This window comes from Saccopteryx leptura, chromosome 5, assembly GCF_036850995.1.
Source record: "Saccopteryx leptura isolate mSacLep1 chromosome 5, mSacLep1_pri_phased_curated, whole genome shotgun sequence".
NCBI classification, from domain to species: Eukaryota; Metazoa; Chordata; class Mammalia; order Chiroptera; family Emballonuridae; genus Saccopteryx; species Saccopteryx leptura.
In genome coordinates, this window is record NC_089507.1 from 107,971,738 (window position 1) to 107,996,975 (window position 25,238).

A 25,238-nucleotide genomic window follows, 5' to 3' on the forward strand; every position below is an offset into this window, starting at 1 on the left:
TGTTACTGAATTTTTAATTTTATATATATAAGTTACTGAAAAGGCAGAGAAATGACTTTTGAGATGTTTGTACAAACAGTAGTTATCAGCTAGAATGGCCTTCTGGATCATGCAATATTTTGAAAGACTGGTAAACAAGCAGATTAATCATTTTGGTTATTTTAATATATTTAAGTAACAATAGACAAGAGAGAGAGATGCACTCAAGAAATAACATACCCACAGGACATTCAAGAAAACTTCTGACTTGCCTTCAATTTCTGTAATATATAAAAAGAACACAATAAAGCAATAGAATAAGAATATTTCAAAAGTAACATAAAAATTGTACTAAGATAAGCAGTTAGCTACTTCAAAAACTATATCCTCATTATATGTCAAAACCAATTAGAGTTAAACAAAATCTGTCCCTGAGTAAAGAGATGAATATAAAACAAATTATGATTAGAATAAATGAATATTGACTTATCGGGACAATAGAAGGGTAAAAAAAAATCGTTCTTGTTTTTGATGTGATAAAATAAAATTTCACAAAGTAACATTATTATTTTAAAATATTAAACTAGCCCTGGCCAGTTTGCTCAGTGGATAGAGCATTGGCCCTGAGTATGAATGTTCTGGGTTTGATTTCCGGTCAGGGCACACAAGAGAAGTGGCCATCTGCTTTTCTCACCCTTCTCTCTCTCTTCTCCTCTTACAGCCAGTGGCTCTATTGGTTCAAGCGTCAGCCATGGCGCTGAGAATAGCTTGGTTGATTCGAGAGCATCGGCCCCAGATGGGGGTTGCTGGGAGGATCCTGGTACAGGTGCATGTGGAAGTCTGTCTCACTATCTCTCTTTCTCTCACTTAAAAAAATAAAATATTAAACTGGAGAACAAGATAAATGAAGAGATATGTCAGTAAAATGTTTAAAGCAAACATATGAATGAAGAATCAAAATACCACTTAAACAGTTTGTACAAACTGATAAAGCTGCAACAGCCCTGGCCGGTTGGCTCAGCGGTAGAGCGTCGGCCTAGCGTGCGGAGGACCCGGGTTCGATTCCTGGCCAGGGCACATAGGAGAAGCGCCCATTTGCTTCTCCACCCCTCCGCCGCGCCTTCCTCTCTGTCTCTCTCTTCCCCTCCCGCAGCCAAGGCTCCATTGGAGCAAAGATGGCCCGGGCGCTGGGCATGGCTCTGTGGCCTCTGCCTCAGGCGCTAGAGTGGCTCTGGTCGCAATATGGCGACGCCCAGGATGGGCAGAGCATCGCCCCCTGGGGGGCAGAGCACCGCCCCTGGTGGGCGTGCCGGGTGGATCCCGGTCGGGCGCATGCGGGAGTCTGTCTGACTGTCACTCCCTGTTTCCAGCTTCAGAAAAATGAAAAAAAAAAAAAAAAACAAAAAAAAAAAAAAAAAAAAAAAAAACAAAAAAAAAAAAACAAAAAAGCTGCAACAATAAGAAATTGAATTCAATTTATCTGTATTATAAAGGCAATTTAGTAAAAATAGCTAATATTTTTTTAAAAAATGGAAAAATCTTGATTTTATATATTGAGATGAAAAACTAATCTTTATTTTCTAAATCATCAAATTTGTTATATTTTCAGAAACATTGAAACAAATTTTTCAAACATCTTGGTAGATATGAAAAAAACTACTTGCGAACCTGCAGGACCACGAAGACAAAATCTCTCAATTATAACACTAACCTAGACTCACTATTATATTAAATATAATAAGGAATAAACACAAAATTCTATTAAAATGTTTATTCAAGCTAAAAACAAAACAAAATGGTGATTCATAAGACTCCTGGATAGCTAGAACCCAGTGAGGCGGGAAATATTGTGCCTCCGTGGCTCCGTACTGAGATCATCCTGGAAGGTGTAGAAACAGGAAGAAAGCAGGGAAGAGACCACAATCCAAGACCAACTGGCAAAGTTTAAAGAGCAAGAGTTTTGGAGTCTGAAGGCTTGAAGTTGAAATCCTAGCTCTGGTACCCAGCAGGGTGTCCTTGGACATGCGGCTTCCTCTTGGGAACCCTGTTTGCTCAGTGGTGAAACTGAACGACTGCTAACTGGGGTTGGTGCTGGGAAAACTTAACTCAGGCAATGCATGCAGGGTAGAAGACAAAATCTCTCAATTATAGTGCTGGCTTTTCTCATAGACTGTTTAAACGTGTTCAACTTGGTGGAGCCCACTGTCATTTTCATAGTACAGTGTCCTTGCTTTCTGTCACAGTGACCTTGGCTACAAGTCTGTTATATCATCAAAAGGGATGTCATGACTTTTACAAACCACATTATGAAAGAGGTCCTTTGAAACCACAGATGTGTGGTTTCTTTGTTGAGATCCACATCAAATGAGATTGTTGAATTCAAGCACTGAATTTCAGGCATCAAATTTTATCTTTAAAAACTAAACTTGAAATTATTAAACAATTTTCCCACTCCCATATGTCAGTGACAATGGGGATTCCTGGAGGATATGACTTTTTCTAATATGCAACTTAATTTGTTGTAAAAAAAAAAAAAAATGCTATGCATACGCATGTGAAACCTAATCCTTATTCTTGACCAAAATAGAGACATGTTAAGTGCACCTCAGCAGTTTTGTTATGTGGGAGTTTCGATTTCAGTTGTTAATTTCACATTTCTGAACTGCCTTTCTAATTCTTTTGTCAACCTTACGCGGAGGACTTGAGGTTTGGTAGGGTTCACTAGCAGACTGTCCGTAGAGAAGGAATGGCTGCCTACCCAGCACATACAGGCATAAGGGTTCACAGTGCTACCCTCTCTTCAAGGTTCATGTCCTAATCCCTGGAACCCATGAATATTTTACCTTCCAGGGCAAATGGGACTTTGCAGATGCAATTTCTTTAAGGATTTTGAGCTGAGAAGATTATCCTGGAAGGCCTAGTGTAACTGCAAGGGTCCTTACAAGGGAAAAAGACAGAGAATCAGAATTAGAGAAGGGGACGGCGACAGCTGAAACAGAGGTCAGAGGGATGGAATTACTGGCTTTGAAGGCAGGAAGGGGCCAGAGGCCAATGGGTGCAGCACCTCCAAAAGCTGGAAAGGCAGGAGGCAGACTTACCCCTAGAGTATCCGGAAGGAATGCAGCCTGCCCACACCTTGCTTTTTTCCCAGTAGACTAAATTTGGACTTTTGACTTCCAGAACTGTGAGATAATGAATCTGGGGTGTTTAAGCTACTAACTTGGTGGCAGTTTGTTACAGCAGCCACAGGACACCAATACAGGCACATGTAGTGTAAAACTGCCCCTTGGGGCTGTGGCATGCGCCCAGCTGAACCAGGGTGTTGCCTGATGGAGATAATAACTGCAGTGTGATTGCCTGTGTTCGTTTTTATTGTTGTCAAAAGAATGCAGAACGTGTTTGGTCTTTGGAGTTAGCCACATGATTATCATCATTTTCTCTACCAAGAAGTGAAGTCAACTACTACTAGGCATTATCCTTACTGGTGAGTTGTATTCTAGGGAAGAGCATAGAATTCTAATTTAAGAGATAAAGTCCTGAGGAGGTGAAGGTATGAGGTTGGAATTGTTTCTACTTTTTTTTTTTTTCTCTGAAGTGAGAAGCAGGAAGGCAGAGAGACAGACTCTTGCATGCACCCAACTGGGATCCACCCAGCAAGCCCCTAGGGGGTGATGCTCTGCCCATCTGGGTCATTGTTTCATTCCAGCCAGAGCCATTCTAGTGCCTGAGGCAGAGGCCATGGATCCATCCTCAGCGCCCCGAGCCAACTTTGCTCCAATAGAGCCTTGGCTGCAGGAGGGGAAGAGAGAAATAGAGAGGAAGGAGTGGGGGAAGGGTGGAGAAGCAGATGGTGCTTCTCCTGTGTGCCCTGGCCGGGAATCGAACCCAGGACTTCCACACGCTGGGCCGATGCTCTACCACTGAGCCAGCCAGCCAGGGCCTGGAAAGTGTTTCCACTTTCTGAAGTAGGAAAAGAACTCCCATCTTTTCTTATTCTGACCTTGCTTTCAAATATGCATAGTTGTCAGCACTAATCAGGAGTTGGGAAGGATCCGTTGGCATCATCGGGTTGGTGCTGAGGGAGCAGATGTGCAGAGCAGCACTCACTGTGGCACCAGGAGGGATGCTCCATTCGGAGGATCCTGAAAACAGCTCTAGGTCAAAAACTTGCAGTGCTCCCCGGGCCCCTGAGGGAGAGTCTGGGTGTTCTAGTGGTTAATTACACCAGCTCCCTATTCAGACCCCTAGAACTGAACCCCTGCCCCACTTCCTTAGCTGTTGTATGAGCCTAAGCCAGTTACAGAATCTAGGCTTAGTTTTCCCATGTGGTAAATGGGTACAAAAATATTAGCTTAATGAATTGGTGTAGAAGTTAAAAAGAAAAAATATAAAGTGCTTAGCACATAGTAAACACTACATAAATGTTAAACTTGTTAAACTGCTGTTATAATTATTATCGTATTCACGAATATCAGAATTTTGAAAGGGGGAACCAATAGGCTCCTAGTTCTCTATTTCTTTTTAAAACAACTTTTTGCAATATTTTTTTCTACTTCCTCTGTTATATAAATGAGCTAACCTGACCTGTGGTGGTGCTGGAGGATAAAGTGTCGACCTGGAATGCTGAGGTTGCTGGTTTGGAACCCTGGGCTTGCTCAGTCAAGGAATATATGAAAGTTGATGGAAGTTGATCCTGCTCCTCCCCCCATTTCTCTCTCCCTCTCTCTCATCAATAAATAAAATCTTTAAAAAAAGAGAGAGAGAGTCAGAGATAGCCTCTGTGTGTTATTTCTTCAGTGATGGCTGAAAACCCACTTATCTTCATTTCCGGCTGGTGCAATCTAATTGTTTTAAACAGAGCCCAAACAAGCAGAAATTTAGGCCTTTCCTGCCTGCTTTGCATACCCCACAAAATCTGGCCCACACCTGCTGCTTGCAGCTAAGATTGAGCCTTGTGGTTATAAAGCTGGTCAAGCCCCAAGGTCTCTTCCCTGCAGCTTCCCCACCTAGCTGTGAGAGATATCAGCCTGACACTCTAGTTCCTCCTCCTCCCCTCCTGAGGCTTTGGACAGACTCCTGCTGTGAGGGACATCTCCCACAAGTCACCTAGTAAAGCTTGCATGTGCCATTGCTGCTGTATCCTTTTTTCCAACCAACACAAACTTCCAATAAAGAGGCACTTGGACATATTTTTGCTCCTCCCTCCTATGAAGCCAAATAGAACCCAGGGACAAAAAAGTAAATGTTACAGTTTTCCTAAGAGTTGCCCAGTTTGGGACACAAAGTGCTGGATATAAGGAAGACTGTCAGGGATGCCAAATGTCAAATGATTACCTTCTTTCCATCACACCTTTAAAAAATATCATACTAAGATTTTAGATACATCTGTTAATACTTCCCAAAATAAATCTTCCAAATGAGAAAAAAAGGAAAATATATAAACATAAACTTAGAAATTCAGTAGAGAATCCTCACTTCTCCAGAGCTAATTAATTTGATGTTAAGACCCAAATGAACTGTTCTTTAGAAAAAAGAAAAAAATGTTTATATCACACATAATGAGCTGGAGCCTTCAAAAATGAAAATTCATAGCCTAATTATTTTTTTAAACTGTCTGGTTCTTAAGTCAGAATAATAAAAATTTCTGTTGTCTGATAATAATAAAAAAATACACTATTTTTTGAAGTACTCTATCCCTAACCAGATGACTCTCCCCGGAGTTCCGCTCTTTCTAATCTTAACTTTGAGAAGACCATTTTCCGGGGCATCTGTCACTCTGGCAGTGTCTGCAACTACTTAACTCAGACAGGGGAAGACGAGGAGTTTACCTCATTGATTTGTCTTCATGTTGCCCCATTATTAATAATACAGTGTTATGAGAAGATGGACTTCTTTTTTAATTTTTAAAATGCCTTCTGATTACAGTTTACATTCACTGTTATTTTGTATTAGTTTCAGGTGAACGGCAGAGTGACTAGATAACCACACACTTTACGAAGTGTTCCCCCTTCTATTTCCAGTACCCAGCTGGCACTGTGCACATCATTACAGTATTGTTGACTATATTTCCTGTGCTGTGCTGTCCTTGACGTCCCCCTGACTGTTTTGTGGTAACTACCAATCTGTACTTCTCAATCCCTTCACCTTTTCATTGAGTCCCCCAATCCCACCCCCCTCTGGCAACCATCAGTCTGTGAGATGAACTTCTTTTGAAGGTATCTTAGAAAAGAATGTCTGTGATCTTATTTGATACTATGTTCCAAAAGTTCTTCCTATTCTTTTATTTAATTTTTATGTTTGTCACCATCTCCCTTTTCCCACTGTCTTCACTTTGCTTCTTACTCTGTTTATATGGCATGATCCATGCGTATATTCTCGACTCTGTTTCTTTCTCCCTCTGTCCATTATTCCTGGGAACTACCAAGCCCAGCTAAACCCGACTCTCATTGACTCTGCCTTTGAATTTGAGAAGATGAACATGGAGTCAGGTAGGGGTAAGAGTCACAGCTGTGGAGAATTTTTTCCTTTAAGTTCATGATCATAGATGTCCTGCTCTCAATACTGCCTATTAATCCTATTTCTCTAGTCATTCCACTTGACCTCTTCTAAGATGACTTTTTAAACTATCTTTCTTATTCTCAATCTTTAATACTTCCTTTTTCTCATCCTCAGTTAATGACCTATCTGCTCATTCCATCTGAGAAAATAGCAACTTTCCAAAAAGGACTTTCCTACTGCTATTACCATTAAATCGACCTACTGGCACTCACATCCTCTGCCCTCCTCCTGTTAGAGTGGGTGAACTGCCTAAGCCCATCTCAGCCAACCGCTCTGCTTCTGCATGAGCTCCCATCCCCTCTGGCCCAACCAGGAACTTTGTTCCTGCAGTTATCTGTGGTCTCTTTTAAAACATCTACTTCACTCCTCACTCTCTTTTCTTAATACCTCCTACTCAAGGGAAAATTTGCCTTATTCCTATCTTTTCTTGAGACTGTTTACATTTTTCTATTCTTTGCTAAACAAAATCTTGAAAAAGCTCTCTCCACTCTGTGTATCAAGTTATGTGCCTCCCTCTCTTAATTAATTGAGCTTATTTCAATCAGACTTTGACCTAGTTCCTCCATTGAGCCCACTGTAGTCACAAGCATTGGTGGCTGGCCTTCACCAGATTATACCTGATGACCAGTTCTCAGTGCACATCTTACTTGACACCATGTTGGTGTTGGGCAAGCAAGTCACTTCCTCTGCTTGCAAAATGCCCACACCCTCCCAGTTCTCTTCCTCCCTCAGGGCTGCTCCTGCTCCCTGACCTCTACGTGGGGAAATGCCCCAGGGCCGCTCCTGCTCCCTGACCTCTACGTGGTGAAATGCCCCAGGGCCGCTCCTGCTCCCTGACCTCTACGTGGTGAAATGCCCCACGGCCGCTCCTGCTCTCTGACCTCTCTACGTGGGGAAATGCCCACTCCCTCCCAGTTCTCCTCCTCCCTCAGGGCCGCTCCTGCTCTCTGACCTCTACGTGGGGAAATGCCCCAGGGCCGCTCCTGCTCCTTGACCTCTACGTGGTGAAATGCCCCACGGCCGCTCCTGCCCTCTGACCTCTACGTGGGTAAATGCCCCAGGGCCGCTCCTGCTCCCTGACCTCTACGTGGGGAAATGCCCCAGGGCCGCTCCTGCTCCCTGACCTCTACGTGGGGAAATGCCCCAGGGCCGCTCCTGCTCCCTGACCTCTACGTGGGGAAATGCCCCAGGGCCGCTCCTGCTCCCTGACCTCTACGTGGGGAAATGCCCACACCCTCCCAGTTCTCCTCCTCCCTCAGGGCCGCTCCTGCTCCCTGACCTCTACGTGGGGAAATGCCCACACCCTCCCAGTTCTCCTCCTCCCTCAGGGCCGCTCCTGCTCCCTGACCTCTACGTGGGGAAATGCCCCAGGAATCAGCTTCTAGATCTCTTCTCCATCCATAATCTTTAGGGAATTTCACTAAATCTCATTTTTTAATCACCATTTATATGGTGACTCCCAAGTTTATATCTCAATCCAAACCTCTTTTCTGAACTCTAGGATCACATGCTAGAATCCCTACTTGACATTTCCATACTGATATGTGTAAGGTATTTTTCCCCACCGAGAAGGAAGGGGCTGAAGCCACTAAGTGTGGAATAGTAAAAGGCTTTATTGAGTACAGAGCGCGCATCCCTCCCTGCGAGGTTCCCTGGCCCCGAGGAAAGGTGGAGGCCAGGGAAGTCACAAGGAGTGACCCGTGTGAGGGATATTTAAAGGGTCCCTAGGGTGGTCAAGCTAATATGAGGTGGTGAAATCTCACTGGCTGGCAGACGGTCGCTTTTTTCCAAAGGGCTCCTGGGAAGTTTCTTTTGGCGTGCTTGGTTGTGGGCGGTCCTAGCCAAAGTTCGCGGGTCTGGGTTCCCTACGTGACCATCCCCCATTATCCACTGACCTTACATTCTGACCTTTTGTGTTAAATAGAAAAGGAGCACCATTTATTCGTCTGGCTACTTCCTGCTGATTAGGGGCATCGTGGGGAGGGGGAGATCGGAAGGTGGTGGCTTTGAGGGGTGTCAGGAGGAACATCTGTGTGGCCGTGAGTTGATAAACTTCACGGATGTGGTCCTGTAAGGATTTTTTAAAAAGAGGAGTAATAGGGGGATTTGTAGGGTCCAGCCTTTTAGTGAGCTGGAGATGGATGGAGTCCAGTGGTTCCGACTGCCAGTGGTCCTGTAAGGAGGCAAGCTTGAGGCAAAACTGCATGTCAGGAGTGGCGTAAAAAGGGGAAAGGAAGGGGTCCCATCCATTCCCATAACCGAGACCTGTAAGGGAATTAGAGATCCAGAGTATGATGGCAAAACAGAGAAGGTAGCCCCTGTGTCCACAAGAAATGAAATGGACTTACCCACTGTTGCAGCATACCTTGGGTTCTCTGAGTCCAGGCCATGTCCTAGGAGTTTGAGCGATGCACCCACCTGACTGGATTGGCCTTCCCATTCGGGCAGCTAGTCCTCCACGTAGAGGCGCTGAGGAAAAGCCTTTTGCCCAAAGGGGCAATCACTCCACCAGTGACTGGACTGCTTGCAGTCAGGGCAGGGCTCAGTGGGCAGCCTCCGGCAGGGGCCCTGCCAGGACCAGTGAACCTGCTTGCCACACTTAAAGCAAGCTGCTGGTGGGGTTTCTCTTTGCGGCTTGGACTTGGGTCGGGCACTTCCTGTGCCTTGCCTCTGTTGTTCCACGGGTCTCAGGGTTGCCACAAGAGCCGGGGTTTGGATCGTTACCTTCTGCTGCATGCGGGCCTGGCAAACAGCCTTGGCCTGTTTCTAGTTGGGATCATTAAAAACTTTAAATGCTGTGTTCACAGGTGCCAGATAGGGGTTTGGGGGTTGAGAATAAGAGGAGGAGGGCTTGTGCGGAGCCTGGCACCCAGATCCCATAGGAAATGCTGGAGCCAAAGGCAGGACAGGGCCAGGACTTCCTGCAAGAAAATTGGGGTTGAGCCTTGGGGTCCTGCAAACCAGTGTAAGAGCCAATAGTAGGTAGAGAATGGCCTGACAGAGGAGAGACTTAAGAACACAGTGAAGGGAGGGGCCCCTGGCCAGCAGGGGAGGAGAAAGAGATGGTAGTGGTGAATAAGAAACAGGTTTTTGCAAAGGGAGGGGAGGGGGCTCTCAGAGGGAAGGAACTCGAGCACAAAAGAGGTCCGCAGAGGGACCAGAGAAAAGTCCCGAGAGAGGGGCACCCCTGGGGGTCAGACAGGAAGGAGAGAGGGTTAGGAGTCTGCGGAGAAGGAAATATTAGGAGTGGAGGTTTTAGGTGAGGTTTCTCTGGCCAGGAAAAGGCCTGCGCGGTGGAACAGGAGGCACAGAGGTTAAGGACAGGTGCGCGAATAATTAGAAGCCGTGTATGTAAGAGATTTCCAATCAGTTCCCAGCTTTTTTGGCGAAAGTTAAATTGGTGAGGGTGTTAACACCGAAAGTCCCTTCAGGAGGCTAATCCAGTGGGTTCTGTCGCCTGGCCACAGCGGAGAAGAAGAAAAGTTTCTTCTTCTTTAGGGAGGGAGATTCCTGTGCTCCCACGGCCACCCTCAGTCCTCGGAGTGGTGAGATTTGAGTAACAGCATCCCAAAACTCAAGCTCTGGCCATGGACGGAAAAGGTAAAGTGGATGTGCTCGGGACATCTCCACAAGCACACACTCACTCGGAATGGAAAAGACTTCCCTGATGTAGCTACGGTTTCGGACAGGGAGTCTCGGCAGAAAGAACTGAGGGGAAGGCTGGAGGCAGGGGACTTACCGCACCGTGCGCCAAAGTGGGTGGAAGGTCGGAGATCCTGGTTCTTTCTCGGAAGGGAAGGGAAGAGGAGCGGTCCTTGCAGACTTCAAACTCCTCCCGGGTTTTCAGCACCAAAATGTAAGGTATTCCCCCCCCCCCCCGCCGCCGCCAAGAAAGAGGGAAGGGGAGTAGCCACCAAGTGTGGAATAATAAAAAGCTTTATTGAGTACAGAGCACGCATCCCACCTGGCAAGGTTCCCTGGCCCCAAGGTAAGATGGAGGCCAAGGAAGTCACAAGGAGTGACCCGTGTGAGGGATATTTAAAGGGTCCCTAGGGTGGTTGAGCTAATATGACATGGTGAAATCTCACTGGCTGGCAGATGGTCGCTTTTTTCCAAAGGGCTCCTGGGAAGTTTCTTTTGGTGTGCTTGGTTGTGAGCGGTCCTAGCCAAAGTTCGCGGGTCTGAATTCCCCACATGACCATCCCCCATTATCCACCAACCTTACAATATGCACTAGGCCTCTCAAAATATTCTCTCAGAAGTAATTTTTTGGTTTTCTCCTCCAAGCCTGCTCCTCCTTGTGTTCTTCTCAGTAACTAGAACTATCACTCACACAGTTGCTACCCTGATCTGCCCGCCTTACCAAACCAGATCATTCCTGGGTTCTATCTCTCTCTAACACAACATTCATCTCTAAGTCAATTCTATCAGCTCTAATTTTAAAATATATCCAGAATTTTGCCACTTTTCAAGATTTCCTCCCATTAATGCCTTAGTTACCAGTGGTTGGCAAACTCAGTCAACAGAGCCAAATATCAACAGTACAATGATTGAAATTTCTTGAGAACCAATTTTTTTAAACTTAAACTATATGCATTAGGTAGGTACATTCCTTATCGAGGTAGCACCCGCACCTGGCGCTACTGGTATTTTGTAAAAGAGCCACACTCAAGGGGCCAAAGAGCCGCATGTGGCTTGCGAGCCGCGGTTTGCCAACCAGGGCCTTAGACCAAGCCCCTCTCCCTGACCTGAATTACTGCAATTGTCTTAAAATTTATCTCTCTGTATCTACCTTAGCTTCTTGCAGTCTTCATATAGCAGACAACATGCCACTTCTAAGATGTAAATTAAATCAGTGTTTTTTTAAAAAGCCCTGTAATGGCTTCTCTTCACAATTGAAATAACATCCAGTTCTCACAGTGACCTGACGACCCTAAATGCTCAAGCCCCTGGCCACTCACCTGGCTCCAGCGACAGGAAACTGCTTGCTGTTATTTCCGTGAGCCATGTACATTCCTTCTCAGCGCATTTGCCTCCATTTTTATTTCCCCAGATGGCCACATGTCTCACTCCCTCACGTTATTCTGCTCAGAGATCCCTGACCAACTTATATAAAATATAAATTTATCCTTCCCTATCTGTAATTCTTTACCCCTCTTCACTCAATGTGGAAAAATTGCATGTTGACAACTTTTAATGTTACTAAAAATTAATTGAATTCATGTATACAATGTAATGATTAAAATTTAACTTTTGCTTCTATTTCCATTGCCTGCTTAGTTCCATGAGAGGGAGAGAGATTTTGAATTTTTCACTGGTATATCTTCCATATCTGGGAATAGGCCCAGTACACAGAAGGTACTGAGGAGGTATTTGTTGAATGAGTGGAAAATTTAACAATTAAATCTTAGCTCAGGCTAGTAGCTCCAGTTTATTTTGTCTTTCCCTGAAGCATTATTCTTCTTCATCAACTTTGCATTTCTTCCCTACTTTATCCTCAGGTTTCTAATATTATTTGCTTAGGTTAGGAAATTCAGAATTAGATAAATGTCTAACCAATTGTCTTAATGGATATGGTTTCTCCTGTATCTTTTATAGACTAACATATCAAATTGTTAAGTTTCTAAAATATTCTCATTACCAATTCATTTTTGTTTATTCTCTAATATGAATACAGTTCTTTATCTTTTTAAAAATTTTTATTTATTGCCCTGGCCGGTTGGCTCAGTGGTAGAGCATTGGCCTGGTGTGCAGAAGTCCCGGGTTCGATTCCCGGCCAGGGCACACAGGAGAAGCGCCCATCTGCTTCTCCACCCCTCCCCCTCTCCTTCCTCTCTGTCTCTTTCTTCCCCTCCCGCAGCCGAGGCTCCATTGGAGCAAAGATGGCCCGGGCGCTGGGGATGGCTCTTTGGCCTCTGCCCCAGGCGCTAGAGTGTCTCTGGTTGCAACAGAGCTACGCCCCGGAGGGGCAGAGCATCGCCCTCTGGTGGGCAGAGCGTCGCCCCTGGTAGGCGTGCCGGGTGGATCCCAGTCGGGCGCATGCGGGAGTCTGTCTGGCTGTCTCTCCCTGTTTCCAGCTTCAGATAATACAAAAAAAAAAAATTTATTGATTGATTGTTAGAGAGAGAGGAAGATGGAGACAGTGAGAGAGAGACAGAAACATCAATCTGTTTCTGTATGTGCCCTGACAACCTCTGCATATCTGGATGATGTTCTAACCAACTGAGCTATACGGCTAGGGCTTCTTTATTTTTTTCTGCTTTGATTATTTTTTTGCATTTATTTTCTTTAATAGAATTCTTATCTCACTAAATTTGTTTAGTATATTATCTTCATGCCTAGGTTTGACTTGGTATTTTCAATGTTAAGGTATACTTATTTCATTTAACAAAAAAACCAACATTGGAACTTTACTAACCCTGTACTTACAGCTTAATTTGTAAAGGACCAGAGATGGTTAAAATATCAGTTGTCTCAGACTTGAGTTTAGGGCAAAACAGAAAGTTTAGCAGTTTGGGAGAATATTTCCATGGAAGTATCAACAGATTCTTAACAGAAACTATTCAAAATTTGACTCTAAATGATATTTTTTTACTTTTTCCTAAATGAAAAATTTCAGATTTTGTGGAAGTATCTGAAGTCTTCTGCAAGTAGGTTCTTGCTACCCCTGACCAATTCTCATAAATTCTTTGCAAACATTCACATAGAGCCCCATCTGTACACAGGGTACCCAGTAATCTTCTGGAATTAAATGGAGCCTATTAAAGCAGTCCTTTCATCTTCTAAATTAATTTGAAAAAACTCAGTATTCTATTAGGATTAGAATAATACTACATGCTTTTCTTTGAAGATAAGATGAACTAAAAAGTTCATTAAAACATTTATATATTTATATAAAATATAAAATGAACACAAGGTGATGTTAATAGATATTATTACCTAATATATTAGTCTATTTTTAGATAGTTCACTAGGTGATTTTGAACCTCTACTCTAATATAGAGATTTAGTAATTTTGTTATTTCTTTTCTCCTAACATGCATCCATGCATACCAACAGAGACAGACAAACACGCACTTTCTGTCCCTTAATCAGCTCCTGCTCATGTCTAATCCTCCAAAAACCATTTTAAAGAAATGTAAAAATTGGCCAGTTTAATGCCATGCCACAGGGCAATTGGTGTTTGATTATTTTAACATATCTCCTCTAACTAGTCCAGGCGTGGCCAACAGTTTTTGCCCTCGGGCCAGATTAGAATGAAAACTTTTTTCACTGGCTGGATGAAATATTAAAATTAAAAAATGTTAAATACAAAAATGATTCGTTTAAGTAAACAAAATTTTATTATGTAATTTGTTTATGAATAAATGTGAGTGAAAATAATTTTAATATACAATATTATTTTAATAAAAATATAATTACATACCATATAAATATCCAAACTGTATCGCAATCAATCGAAACAATATTTAATTAACAGAATGAGCTTGAATGGGTTATATCGCAAATAAAATAATTATTTCATTTTACAAACAGCCTGGACACGTTTTCAGTTATCAACTACAGCTATTGTCTATGCTACAATGCCACTTGATTTAGCACACCTGACCACAAAAATAACAAACTGTTTGACCTTGTGTGCGCACTGGCAAACTCTGCCTAAAAGAATGTGGGTTTCTAAAAAAAAATTAAAAAAAATTAAAAAAATAAAAAATAAAAAATAAATTGAAAAAATTAAAAAAAAGAATGGGTTTCACATCGCCACTAAACGTCAAACAGTTCATATTGAGTACAGATGAGTACAAAAGTTGTAAATTTTTATAATGAAGTTCTTTTAAAAAATAAAGAAGTATCGCAAATCCATTCAACCAATTATTGGAAGTTAACCCTAGATGAGTCACGTGCGGAATTCTTTTCCGCGTATCTCTGTCTTCTTAAATATCTCGATTTCCAATGATCAAAGACACTTCCGCTTCTGAGTAGCTGAGATTTTAAAGTAGCAGAGAATTTTAAAAATTTAATCACGGGCCACATAAACGCATTACGTGGGCTGGATCCGGCCGCGGGCTGTGTGTTGGCGATCCCTTAGATCTGCCTGCCCTCAGTTTTATCTCATCTTTTCTGAAGTTATCCGTTCTACTTGTGGAGAGCTCTTCAGCAAGCAGCATCAACAGAAAGAAGTCTCTTACCTTTGGAAAAACTAAAGATTAAGATTTAAGACATCCAGATACTTGTGACCCCTGTAAGAGAGTTAATGTAGAAACAAAACCAAGGAAGCTTGTTTTTGAACTAGCCAGCATTGATCCCTGGCTTCCTCTCTCTATACTGCCCAGTCTCTACAATCTTAAGCCCTTATCCAAAGACCCAACATCATGAAGACTTAAGCTCTAAATCCTTTTCAACTGTTTTTATTCCTGATGCATCCACTCACTGGGGCTACCTACCTCTTGTTCATTTCATTCTCTGCAGTGTCTACATGGTAATAGGTGTTTGCAACAAAAGCCATAACAGTAGTTCCTTCATGATTGCTCATAGGCTGATTAAAAAAATAGCGTTTACTCAGTGCTGCATTAGTAATGTGAGCTCTTTTTGTGATCATTGTGCTGATAGCATTTGTGGGTCAAGCCAGATCTGTAAGGGGTTAGGTGTCTTCTCCAGCCCGTTCTCCCCTCACTCCCCCTAGATTACTTTATTGACTGTTGCTATGGGGGGAAACTTCGTTTTCAGTGAAGGTCAGTCTCAGAATCAGTCTTTAAAACCCATTGTGGCATTTACTGCAAGGATGCCAGTAGGAGTGCTGCTGATCACTTTATCCTACGCTCCTTTTTGTGGGGACCTCCAGGAGAATTCAGTGTCATGTTAGTGCCAAGCAGAGTCATTCTTCTCAGAATTTGGTTTATTTTAAGCTCATGGACAGTAATTTATATAACTGACTGAGTTGTTCTTTTGGAGTAGCTGCTAGAAAGCTAGAGCCAAGTGTATGGCTCATGTGTGAGAAGTGCATCAATTATTATGGGATGCATTTCAAGCTTCATTTTTGCCTTCATTTAATGTCCCTGTCTTTGTTACACTTGTTCGTTTGTTTTAATCCTTATTTTATGCTATTTAATGGTTTTTTAAATGTATTTTTGTCACTTGCCTTAAATTACTTCTGAAGCAAGATGGGGGAATAGCTAGCTAGATAAATATAGATAACATAAGGTTTTAAATCATTTAATTTGTGCAAATGACTTATAGCTTCTGTGAAGATGTTTAGTTTTTTTAAGTAGATACTTGTTATATAAAACAAATTTTCCGACTGGTAAAATTTCAGACTTTGCAGGAAAGAGAAAGGAAGAAGTTCAAGGGTGGACATGTTTTGCAAAAAGGTAAGAGTGATTTGGGAAACCAGCAGGAGAACCAGTGGAAGGCAGACTGACAATGGTTCAGGACTGAAACCGTGTCTGTTGTGTGATTGGATTAATCAGTCATAATCCAATGTTCAACTCATTAAAATAATGTTTAAGTTTCATAAAGAGCATAAGAAGACCATGGACTTAGGAGCCAAACTTCTGGATAGAAATCCTGGCTTTGTCATGTTCTTGGGCAGTTAACTTCATTATGCCCTAATTTCTTTGTTTATAAAATGAAGATTCAAGCAGTACTTATATCATAGGGGTCTCAGGAAAATCAAAGGAGAATCCCTGTGAAATGTCAAAGCATGGTAAGTTGTCCAGTCTTCTTTACTTTTCTACGTCAGCTGTGGATTTTTAAAAAGCTGCCAACTGTCGATTTTGTAATTGAATTTGCATGCTAGGGTTATTCAGACAGTGATGGGACCGATCCTGATGGCACTCTTTCTTAAAGGAATGGTAATACCAATATATATGTGGTTTATACGTATGTCACAGAATCTAAAATCTTATCAGGAATGTTTCATGGCAAATTGAGACAAAATGTATGTTTCTCTGTCTTGGTCTTTTCAAACAGGAAATCAACATAGCTGCTGTGAAGTATTTTATCTTGTTATTGCCATAGAGTTGGCAGCGTTTTCTTTTTTTGTACACATGTTGCATTTGTTTATAGAAATAATGAATGAAATAAACTGGTCAGTTGTATTCTCTGATAAAAACACTGTGGTGAGGAAAACGTTGACCATGAGGATTCTTGGCCATTCCCTCCTCCTTTCTTATCCTTCACCTTCCATAATGAAGAGAATTTTGCCTTTGCCGAGTCAGTATTTCTTCTTCCATCAACATCTAATAACGTTCCCTCATTGCCAACCACCCTGTTGCACATAACATGAAGTGTGTGTGGTTAGAGAGGGTGGGCTGGAGATAGGGAATAAAAGGGCCAGGGCTTTGTTGGTCAGCCTTCCCTGAACCAAATCCAAGTAAGGAAAAATAGAAGAAAAATAAAAATTATATAAAGTAAGAAAATCTATCAAGTATAAGCCTGGGAAATATAGGTTAGGGGAAGGAGAGAGAGAGGGAATGAATCAGGAAGCTGAGTGCCTGGGAAAGGAATTCCTGGGGCAGGCTTGCAAGTTGCTTTAGGGTAGTAGGAGAATGGGGATGAAAAGAGGGTATAATTGATGGGTGTTGCTGGGGCTTATAGGATTCTCCATTTGGTTCCTTGAGCTGTGCAATGAAAAATTGGCTTCATTTTCCATTATATTTTATTGTTGGGTTGCATATCTTTCAATATGACTATGCTCTAAGAGACCCAGGATTTATTAGGGTAACATTGCTTTCTCCCCATTTTGAATGTAGTATGTGTATTCTAACTATAACACAGAATATACTTTCAACTTATCGCTGAAGTCTAGGACACATTTTATGATTATTATGCATTTTAAAAGTGTGACTTCTCTTCCTATTACACTGCATGTAGTTATAGTTATTTTATTTACTTCTGCTGAAACCTGTACATAGATGGTGAATAAACCAGAGGTGCTATTCTGATTAGTGAGAAGAAATGCCTGGTTGTTGGTCTAGGAAAAAAAGAGTAGATAAAAAGAACCCAGATACCATAGTGAGAAATAAAAGATGAGAAAAAGAGAAGGTTTTCAATCTGTGGAAGCTGGAACAAAATGGAGTGGTGTTTTGGTGACTAAAGAAGTAGAGTTCCATGGATGATGAAGGGGCCAGAGAGAAATTATATTCAGTATTCTAAGATGGGAAATGAGGATTGACCTAGAAGAGACGCAAACTGGAGCTGCCGTAGAAATTAAGGTTTATCGGGGATTGTGCTTCAGAAGACTGGAGTCCACTAACGGGTGGAAATATCTGGAATGAAGAGGATTTAGGAATGTGTCATTTACATTAGGTTTCTCCTTCCATTTTCTATACATGCACTCACCTGTTTTAGTTTGCTAAATTTATCTCATCAGTTCATCCACTTCTCTTACCGTCCACCTCCCCCACCTTATACAAGACACTCTCATCTTCCACTTGGATAGTTCCAGCAGCTTCTGAGCTAGATTCCCTGCTTCCTTTCTGGCCCATCTTCCAGCCTGGCTTCAGCTCCACTACCAAAGTGTGTCTTAAATGACACCAATTTGGTCATGCTGCTTGTCGGTATGAATGGACGCCCACTGCTCTTAGTGACGAGACGAAAGTCCTCAGTGTGGTCCTCATGACTTGGCAGTCACCTGCCTGTTTATCCTCATCCTGTCCCAGTCTCCCTCTCATTTCATCCTCCAGCTGTTTAAACCACAGCATTTTCCCTTCTGCCACCAACAGCTTTATAAAGGATGTCCCTTCTATCTCCAGTGGCTGCTTTACTCCCTCTTCCTGCCTCATCCCCCCTCCATTTGATTAACCCCTTTCCACCCTTTAGACCTCAGCTCAATAGCACTTCTTCAGGGAAGCCTTAACCGACTCCTCTAATTCCCAAAGATGTCCATTTGTTATACATTTCCATTGTATTCTATGCTTTCTTTCAAAGAGCTGACCAGTTTGTAATTGTATGTTTTTGTGATTATTTGATTCAACTTGTGTTTCCCCCCAGATTGTAACCTCCGTGTAGTCAAGGACCATGGTTATTTGTAACCTCCGTGTAGTCAAGGACCATGGTTATTTTACTCGTCCTTTCCTCACTAGTGCCTGAAGAGACAGGCACATGGTGCGTAGCACTCCGTTTTATTGACTGAATGGATGAATATGGATACTTGGCCCTTTTTTCAGCTTGTTTTTACTGATGTTAGTGGAGAAGTTTTTGGAGCATTTAAGAACACTAGGCTCTGAATGTTTACAGTTGTAACAACATATGATGAAGGAGGAATTCAACGACTCTACAGCCGGGGTGTCCATGAGGGGAGGGGCACTCCTCTCCTGAGACCAGCTCCACTACAAACCACAGGCACTCGAGCAGAGTCAGCCCCGACAAGGGACCCAGGGCCCCTCCGGAGTTTCTCTGGGCATGATCTGTTCCTTGTTATCAGAGTTTTCTTCTCAAAAGCAGCTCTTCATTCAATGCCTGACATCCACTGGGTACTAATTTATTCCTCCTAACCAACAGTAACATAGACAGTGAATAGTAAATAAACATTAATTTTCATACCTTACAAAGACTGCCCAGAAGTAAATCTCTTGGACTTTAAAAATTCCTGGTATTGACATCGTAGGCATTATCTACAATTATACTTAATATGTTGGTTTTGTCTTGTTACTTCTCATTGTCACTTTTTAATATTTTACTTTTAATACATCTCACATCATAACAAAATAGCAAATTTAACAATTCATTAGTTTTATGATTTAGCTAAATGAACCAAAGAGCTAGTTTTATTGACTTTATTTGATTTGATTATTTGTAGACATTTATTGCCAACAACTACAGATGTTTAAAAGCTTCAGAATTCTCACGAATATAGAACTACTGACTAGTTCTTTAAACCAAAGAGTCTAGGGATTTCCCCCCCCCCCCATCCTAATAAAACAACAGATGTTTTCACATTTAACGACAGTTATGATTCTGTATGTCCTACAATTGAAGTCTAAAGTCTTTGCTCTGGTATTCAGGGTGCTTCACAGTTTAGCCTCAGCCTGTTCTCCAAACCTTTCACTCTCTTATTTTCCCCCTTCCCCTCTCCCACCCACCCCTCCTCCCCAATCTTAGATTATGTGATTTAACCATTCATTCTAGAAGTTCTTTTAAAAGTACAGGTTTAGCTCCTTTACTGAGGGCAAAGTTAAAGTGACTTAAACAATATAGGAGTTTTTCTGTCTTTCCTGTGACAGGCCGTGTGTAGACAACATGGGGCCGACTTGGCAGCACCACAGTCCTAGGGGCTCAGGGTCTTTCTCTCTTGTTGCTCCGTTTTACTGAGTATATGGCATCTTTCAGGTTAGACGGCGGTTCCGGCCCTCAACTGTGTATCCACCTTCAAGTCAGCGAGAGAGGGAAACAGAGAGGGGAAGGCACCTGGCTGAGATTCCGGCACATTTCATTTCCACCCCATCCTCTTGCACAGAGTTGGTCCCAAGGCCACACCAGGTTTCAGAGGAGTCTGGACTATTCGCCCAGCAGTCATATGTCGATTTCTGTTCTTATAGACGACATAAAGAATGGCTAATAAGGGACAACTACAAATCTTTGCCATACCTAGTATGTGTTGCTTACAGTGCTAAATGCCAGGGACATACAGATGAATAAGGATTGAATTTGGGGGAGATCCCAGTTTATTTTGAGGGAGTTTGGATATATCTATATCATCTTATTACATAATGAGTATTTAATCTATATACATGCTTCTAATACAGTCTCTATAAACAATTTATTCTGTATATATACTGCGTATATATTCTGTATTTTCTACTCAATTGCCTGGGAGTCCTTCTGCCTCCATTTCCCACTGGATGTAATTCTGCCCTTTCTGTAAAGGCTAGCCCAAGAGTTCCCACTTTGTGAAGTCTTTAATTTTCTTTGCAGGCAGAGGAAGAGTTGTGTCACTGGTGTTCCTACAGTGCTCATGCTTCTCTTTCCTCTGTTTTATTGTCAGTGTCTAGAGCAGCGGTCGTGACCCACAGGTTGAGAACCGCTGGTCTAGAGACACGTGTAGCTTGTATTGTATTCATTTCCTGTCTGCAGCATCTAACACAAATGCTGAGCAAAAATGAAGGTTGTCAATAATTGTTCACTTGAATCAAATTAGTTAGTGCTTGACATCCTTTCAGGGATTCTTGAATGGCAAGGTGGGAAGATTTTCACGTGAGCTGAGGATCTCTCTCTTACTGTGTATAATAATGTCGTGGTTGATGAAAAGGTCAGTGAATTACCAATCAGATTCAGAATCACTGAAGAGATAATGTCTTCAGTATTTTGATCACATTCTAATATTGAGTTAATTTTATTTCTTTTTACTCAGTTATCTGAGTAAATGTGTCCTGGTAAATGTTGATAAAGGGTCCTTAAAAAAAATTGAAATTGAATTATGTGTTCTTTTATATCACTATATTTCTCACTATAATTTCTTAAAAAACAAAGCAAAACAACAAATTGAAATCCTACCTACTAGAAATAAATGTAGCATGACCAAGAAAATGTAGAGTTTTTTTCCAGGACTTCCTTCACAAGCCAATTTGCTATGTGATTCATAAATTTTACTTTATTTTATTTTAGGTAATCACAAAAGTAACCATATTGTCCATCTATAATCTATCCATATTTGCCTTTTGGACCTTCAAATACATAGAAGATTGATTTATATATGATAAAGCCCTAGAAAATTTATAGCCTATTTAAATTCCATAAATTACTAGGTGTTAGTAATATAATTGTATATGTTACTTGCAGACAAAACACTTCACCATTCGGGGCCTCAATTACTTTAGTAGTCAAATAAGAACATAGAATTAAGGCAGGAGGTATTTTCTTCCCCCCACCTCTAATAGCCTCTTAAACTATTAATAATTATATAGAGTTGTCACTTTAAAATCATAGGTTTTAAGGGAATGTTGGTAGTGTTGAAAACTAATAGGCTTGTACTTTCCGTCAGCCTAAAGAGCACCATGCTGGGTAATATATCATATTAACCTGTGACATGAAATACTTAACATATCTTCTTCTCAGGTGGCGGCAGTATATGAAGGGACTTGGGCATGGGGGCAAGTGTGGATCTATGACTGTGGCACATGAAAAGTCTAATTGAACCATTGCTGATTAGAATGGTTGGTATAATGCAAATTCATGGTTTTATCCCCAGATGCCTTAATAACTCATCTTTTCAGGAGTGATGTGTATAGGGCCTTTTAGAAAGTGTGACAATCATCTCAAGTCTCTGCAAACTGTGTCTTTAGGGAAAAATATGAATTATAGGTTACAAGGAATAGTCATTTGTAAGATATCGTGCCTGGAAGGCAGACTTATTTAGTTTTCTTTTTTGTATCTAAATCATAGGTGATACATTACCTAATTAGTTAATTAGCTCTGACTCTGATCAGATTTGCTTACCAGAGTTCTGTTTATTTAATGTGCTTTAACACAGAAAATGAATAGTTGGCAGTGAGCAAAAAACAAAACTGTGTTAGTTGCAGTGATTGAGGAAGCCGGGTCCTGAGGCCACTTGAGCAATCCTTTCTACAATTCATGTGAAACACGTACTTTGAGACAAAGCGTCTGACAATTTGGGGGATGGTTCTGTGATCCTAGGAATCCAGAGTGAATTAAAGTCTAGACTCGGTAATTTTTCAGGATAAAGGGAGGAGGGAGAAATCGCAGATCAGAGATGCCCCAAGTGTACAGAGGGAACACTGAAGCAAGGATGCTGCTGCCAGTCTGCATCGGGGAGAAGGCAATAATGGCAGAGCGGCGGCGGGAGCAGCAGCCTCCTCAGAAGCAGTAACATAAACAGCATCAGGGGTAGGCCTCCTCTCGCACAAAGCAGGAAACTGCAGCCTTGCGAAAATGCAAGATTCTCTGATGTTCAAAATCCTCCTGAGTTGAGAATGGCTACTGTAAAAACGTTTCCAAGAAACTCTAATGATCCGCCTGCCGTAACTATGTGTTAGTTAACAGTTATTGCAGGGAAATGAATGATACTTTTGGTAGATTTCTGGTCAATCGGCAACTCTCTGGAGAAGAAGAGATCAAATTACCTGAAAAAGAAAAAGCAGGAAAACAAAGTTTGGGCATGCCTGCTGGAACAGTGGTGTTTTTAGAAACTACCTAGGAGGCAGAAGCTAAGTGTTGATTTGCTCATGCCTCTTACCTGGGAGTTGGAAGGTGGGAAGAAATGGACAGTGGCTCTGATGAGAAGACAAGGCACAGTGCAGCTGGGTGAAGCCACACGCTGACTGCGTTCTGCAGGGCTCTTCATGCAGTGCTGTGGGCTGGTGCATCGGCGGAGAGTACGCGTGTCCTATGTAAGTTTCTATTGCTGTAGAATTTCAGCTAGGGGCTGAAAATACTATTCATGCCTGTCTGGTGTATGTTGCTTCTTTCAGATTTTTTTAATCCCTGTGCTGAGGATCTGCCAGAGAATCAGTATTTGTACAGTGAGTTTTCAGGGCACCTGAGGTATATGAGATGCTGAGGTTTTAACCTTTTTTTTTCCTGGAGATGTTTTTATCTCTTTAGTGCTGTGTTACTTTGATAAGGTTGACAGTAACTTGCACGGGGATTGTTTGGGAAGTCCATTGTCTCTGAGATCTGTATCAGTGCAGACCAGTTGATATTCTCTTTCCCTAGAGTAGTCCTGTGTTCATATTTGAATTTATGGCGTGAAAAAAAAAATCTCTTTCAGGGAGCAATACTATGGAGTTTGTCAGATTACAGATAGCCTCAGAGGCTTCCACGATATCCTGTTGTGAACAGCTTCAGAAACAGAGTAGCTGGTAATCGTTTGATGGATGACACAGCTGTTGCATTTACTGCAGCTTTATCAGTCTGTGATTATTTCACTGACATAGCCCTTACTTCACGGACCTGCTGTGTTTTGCAAAATGGCTGTCTGAGTATTAAATTCTACAAGGCAGGCTTACACAAACACTGAAGTATCACTACTTAAAACGATTGGATGCTAATTGGAATATGCTGTGCAGTCCACTCGCCTAGGAGCTTGGAGGCCGCTCTTGCTTTATTTCCATATTCCCCTTGCTTGCGGCCACCTTATTTCCCGGGAGTGATGTGAAAGGGAACAGAGGGTCTCTGCAGGCTGGCCAAACTGCAGTGCTGAATTGCTCAACCCCGGTTGGAGAGTCCTGGCTACAAAACACATAGAAAATCTACAGAGAGAGCTAATCAATACTTCAGCATATAATATAAAGAAATAATGTGACCTTGGAAAATTGGCCACTAGAAGAAAGATGTGTGACTCTTCCAGGACAAACAAGGTCATAATCTGATATGATGGAAATAATAAAGTTGGAGACTAGGGATGGGGAGGGTGGGGAATGTATAATTATATTCCTAACAAATCTGAAAGATAATATTTGGTTTTATCAGACAAATAAAGCATAGAAAAACCCTTTCATTAAAGGATTTGTCATTGTTATAGATCTGGTGCCATCTGTGTTTTGAATGCAACAGTTGACAAGTAAAGAGTAAATGCAGTTAGGAGGTAACCAGCAAAGATTTTTAAAGACGACATCAATGGGGAGAGATTTTTTTTTTTCCAACAGAAAACTCAGTTGCTTTTTAATAAGACTTGAGAATAAGTGTTACAAAGTTTTTAAAATATAAAGTTATCTACATAAAGAAAATCTTAAATTAAAAAATTTTAAATGTGAAATTTAAAATCCATGTTTTTACAATATAATGGAGACTGGCAATTACATAGCTTTATGAATTTGTTTATTGATATACTGAATTTGAAGGAATCTATGGTTTATTACCTACTGAATAGAGGGATTTTGAAATGAGACCTCAAACAAAGCAATAATTTTTGTCCTAGTTATTTCTGTTCTTTTGCTGACATTGAACATATAAATAAAGAGAAAAGACAGCATAATCTGTATTTTCTGAAATTTTGGCAGCAAGGTTAGAAGATTTAGTTCATCTGCTAATACTCAAACTTTTACCATATTATTTTGGTTAAGAAACGACAAAACACATAACACAACTATATTTTAAAGATAAAGGACATTTTTTGTACCTTGATCACTAAAAATAAAATTCTCTTTATTTTAGAACATTTATCTTGGGAATTCGAAACTGTAACCCACCTGCTGCTATTTTAGTCTCTTCTCTTTGGCTCTTTAACCCATGGATTGCCATTTTCTTTATAAATCGCCAACCCAAAGCCATAGAGATGTTAAACGTGAAACACATTTCATTTCCTTGGAGGAAAAGAACACACTGTATCCGGCAGAGGGTCTCTGCTGCCTGCAGAGCAAATGACATATGGGATCATTGAATAACCAGGTAGACAGCAGGGCAAAGGGCATTCTGGACTGTGGGTGGTACTAGTGACTGGGGCTTTGGCCATTAAGTGGACTCTCCTGGTGTCTTGTCTTGAATCTGTTGTCAATTTTAAAGGAGTAATGACTTAGATCACATCAGTACTAAATGCTAATGTAAGCTTAGAAATTAAAAGTATAGGAATTAATTGTATATATGCAAATATATATGTATGTAATATCTATATCAGCTGATACATATGTGTATGTATCTCAATCCCCCACTAGTTCTTACACCTTTTTTTAGTATGACAGTTTTCTTAAGGATTCCTCCTACTCTAACATTGTCTCTCAGAAAGAATATAAAGTATATGTGGGTTT

The 25,238-nt window shown here is 41.5% G+C and overlaps 1 protein-coding gene across 8 annotated transcripts in view; it reads left to right on the plus strand.

The window, feature by feature from the left end:
* The window catches only part of CACNB2 (calcium voltage-gated channel auxiliary subunit beta 2), a 417,779-nt gene that overhangs the window by 94,407 nt on the left and 298,134 nt on the right, over positions 1-25,238 (plus strand). Inside the window, exon 1 of one of the 8 annotated variants that reach the window (XM_066387400.1) lies at positions 22,694-22,883. The exons of the other annotated variants lie outside the window; for them this stretch is intronic. Coding sequence (XP_066243497.1) covers positions 22,836-22,883 — 48 coding nt within the window. The 5' untranslated portion in view covers positions 22,694-22,835. Of the gene's footprint in view, positions 1-22,693; positions 22,884-25,238 lie in introns of those variants that run through there. 8 annotated transcript variants of the gene reach the window in all.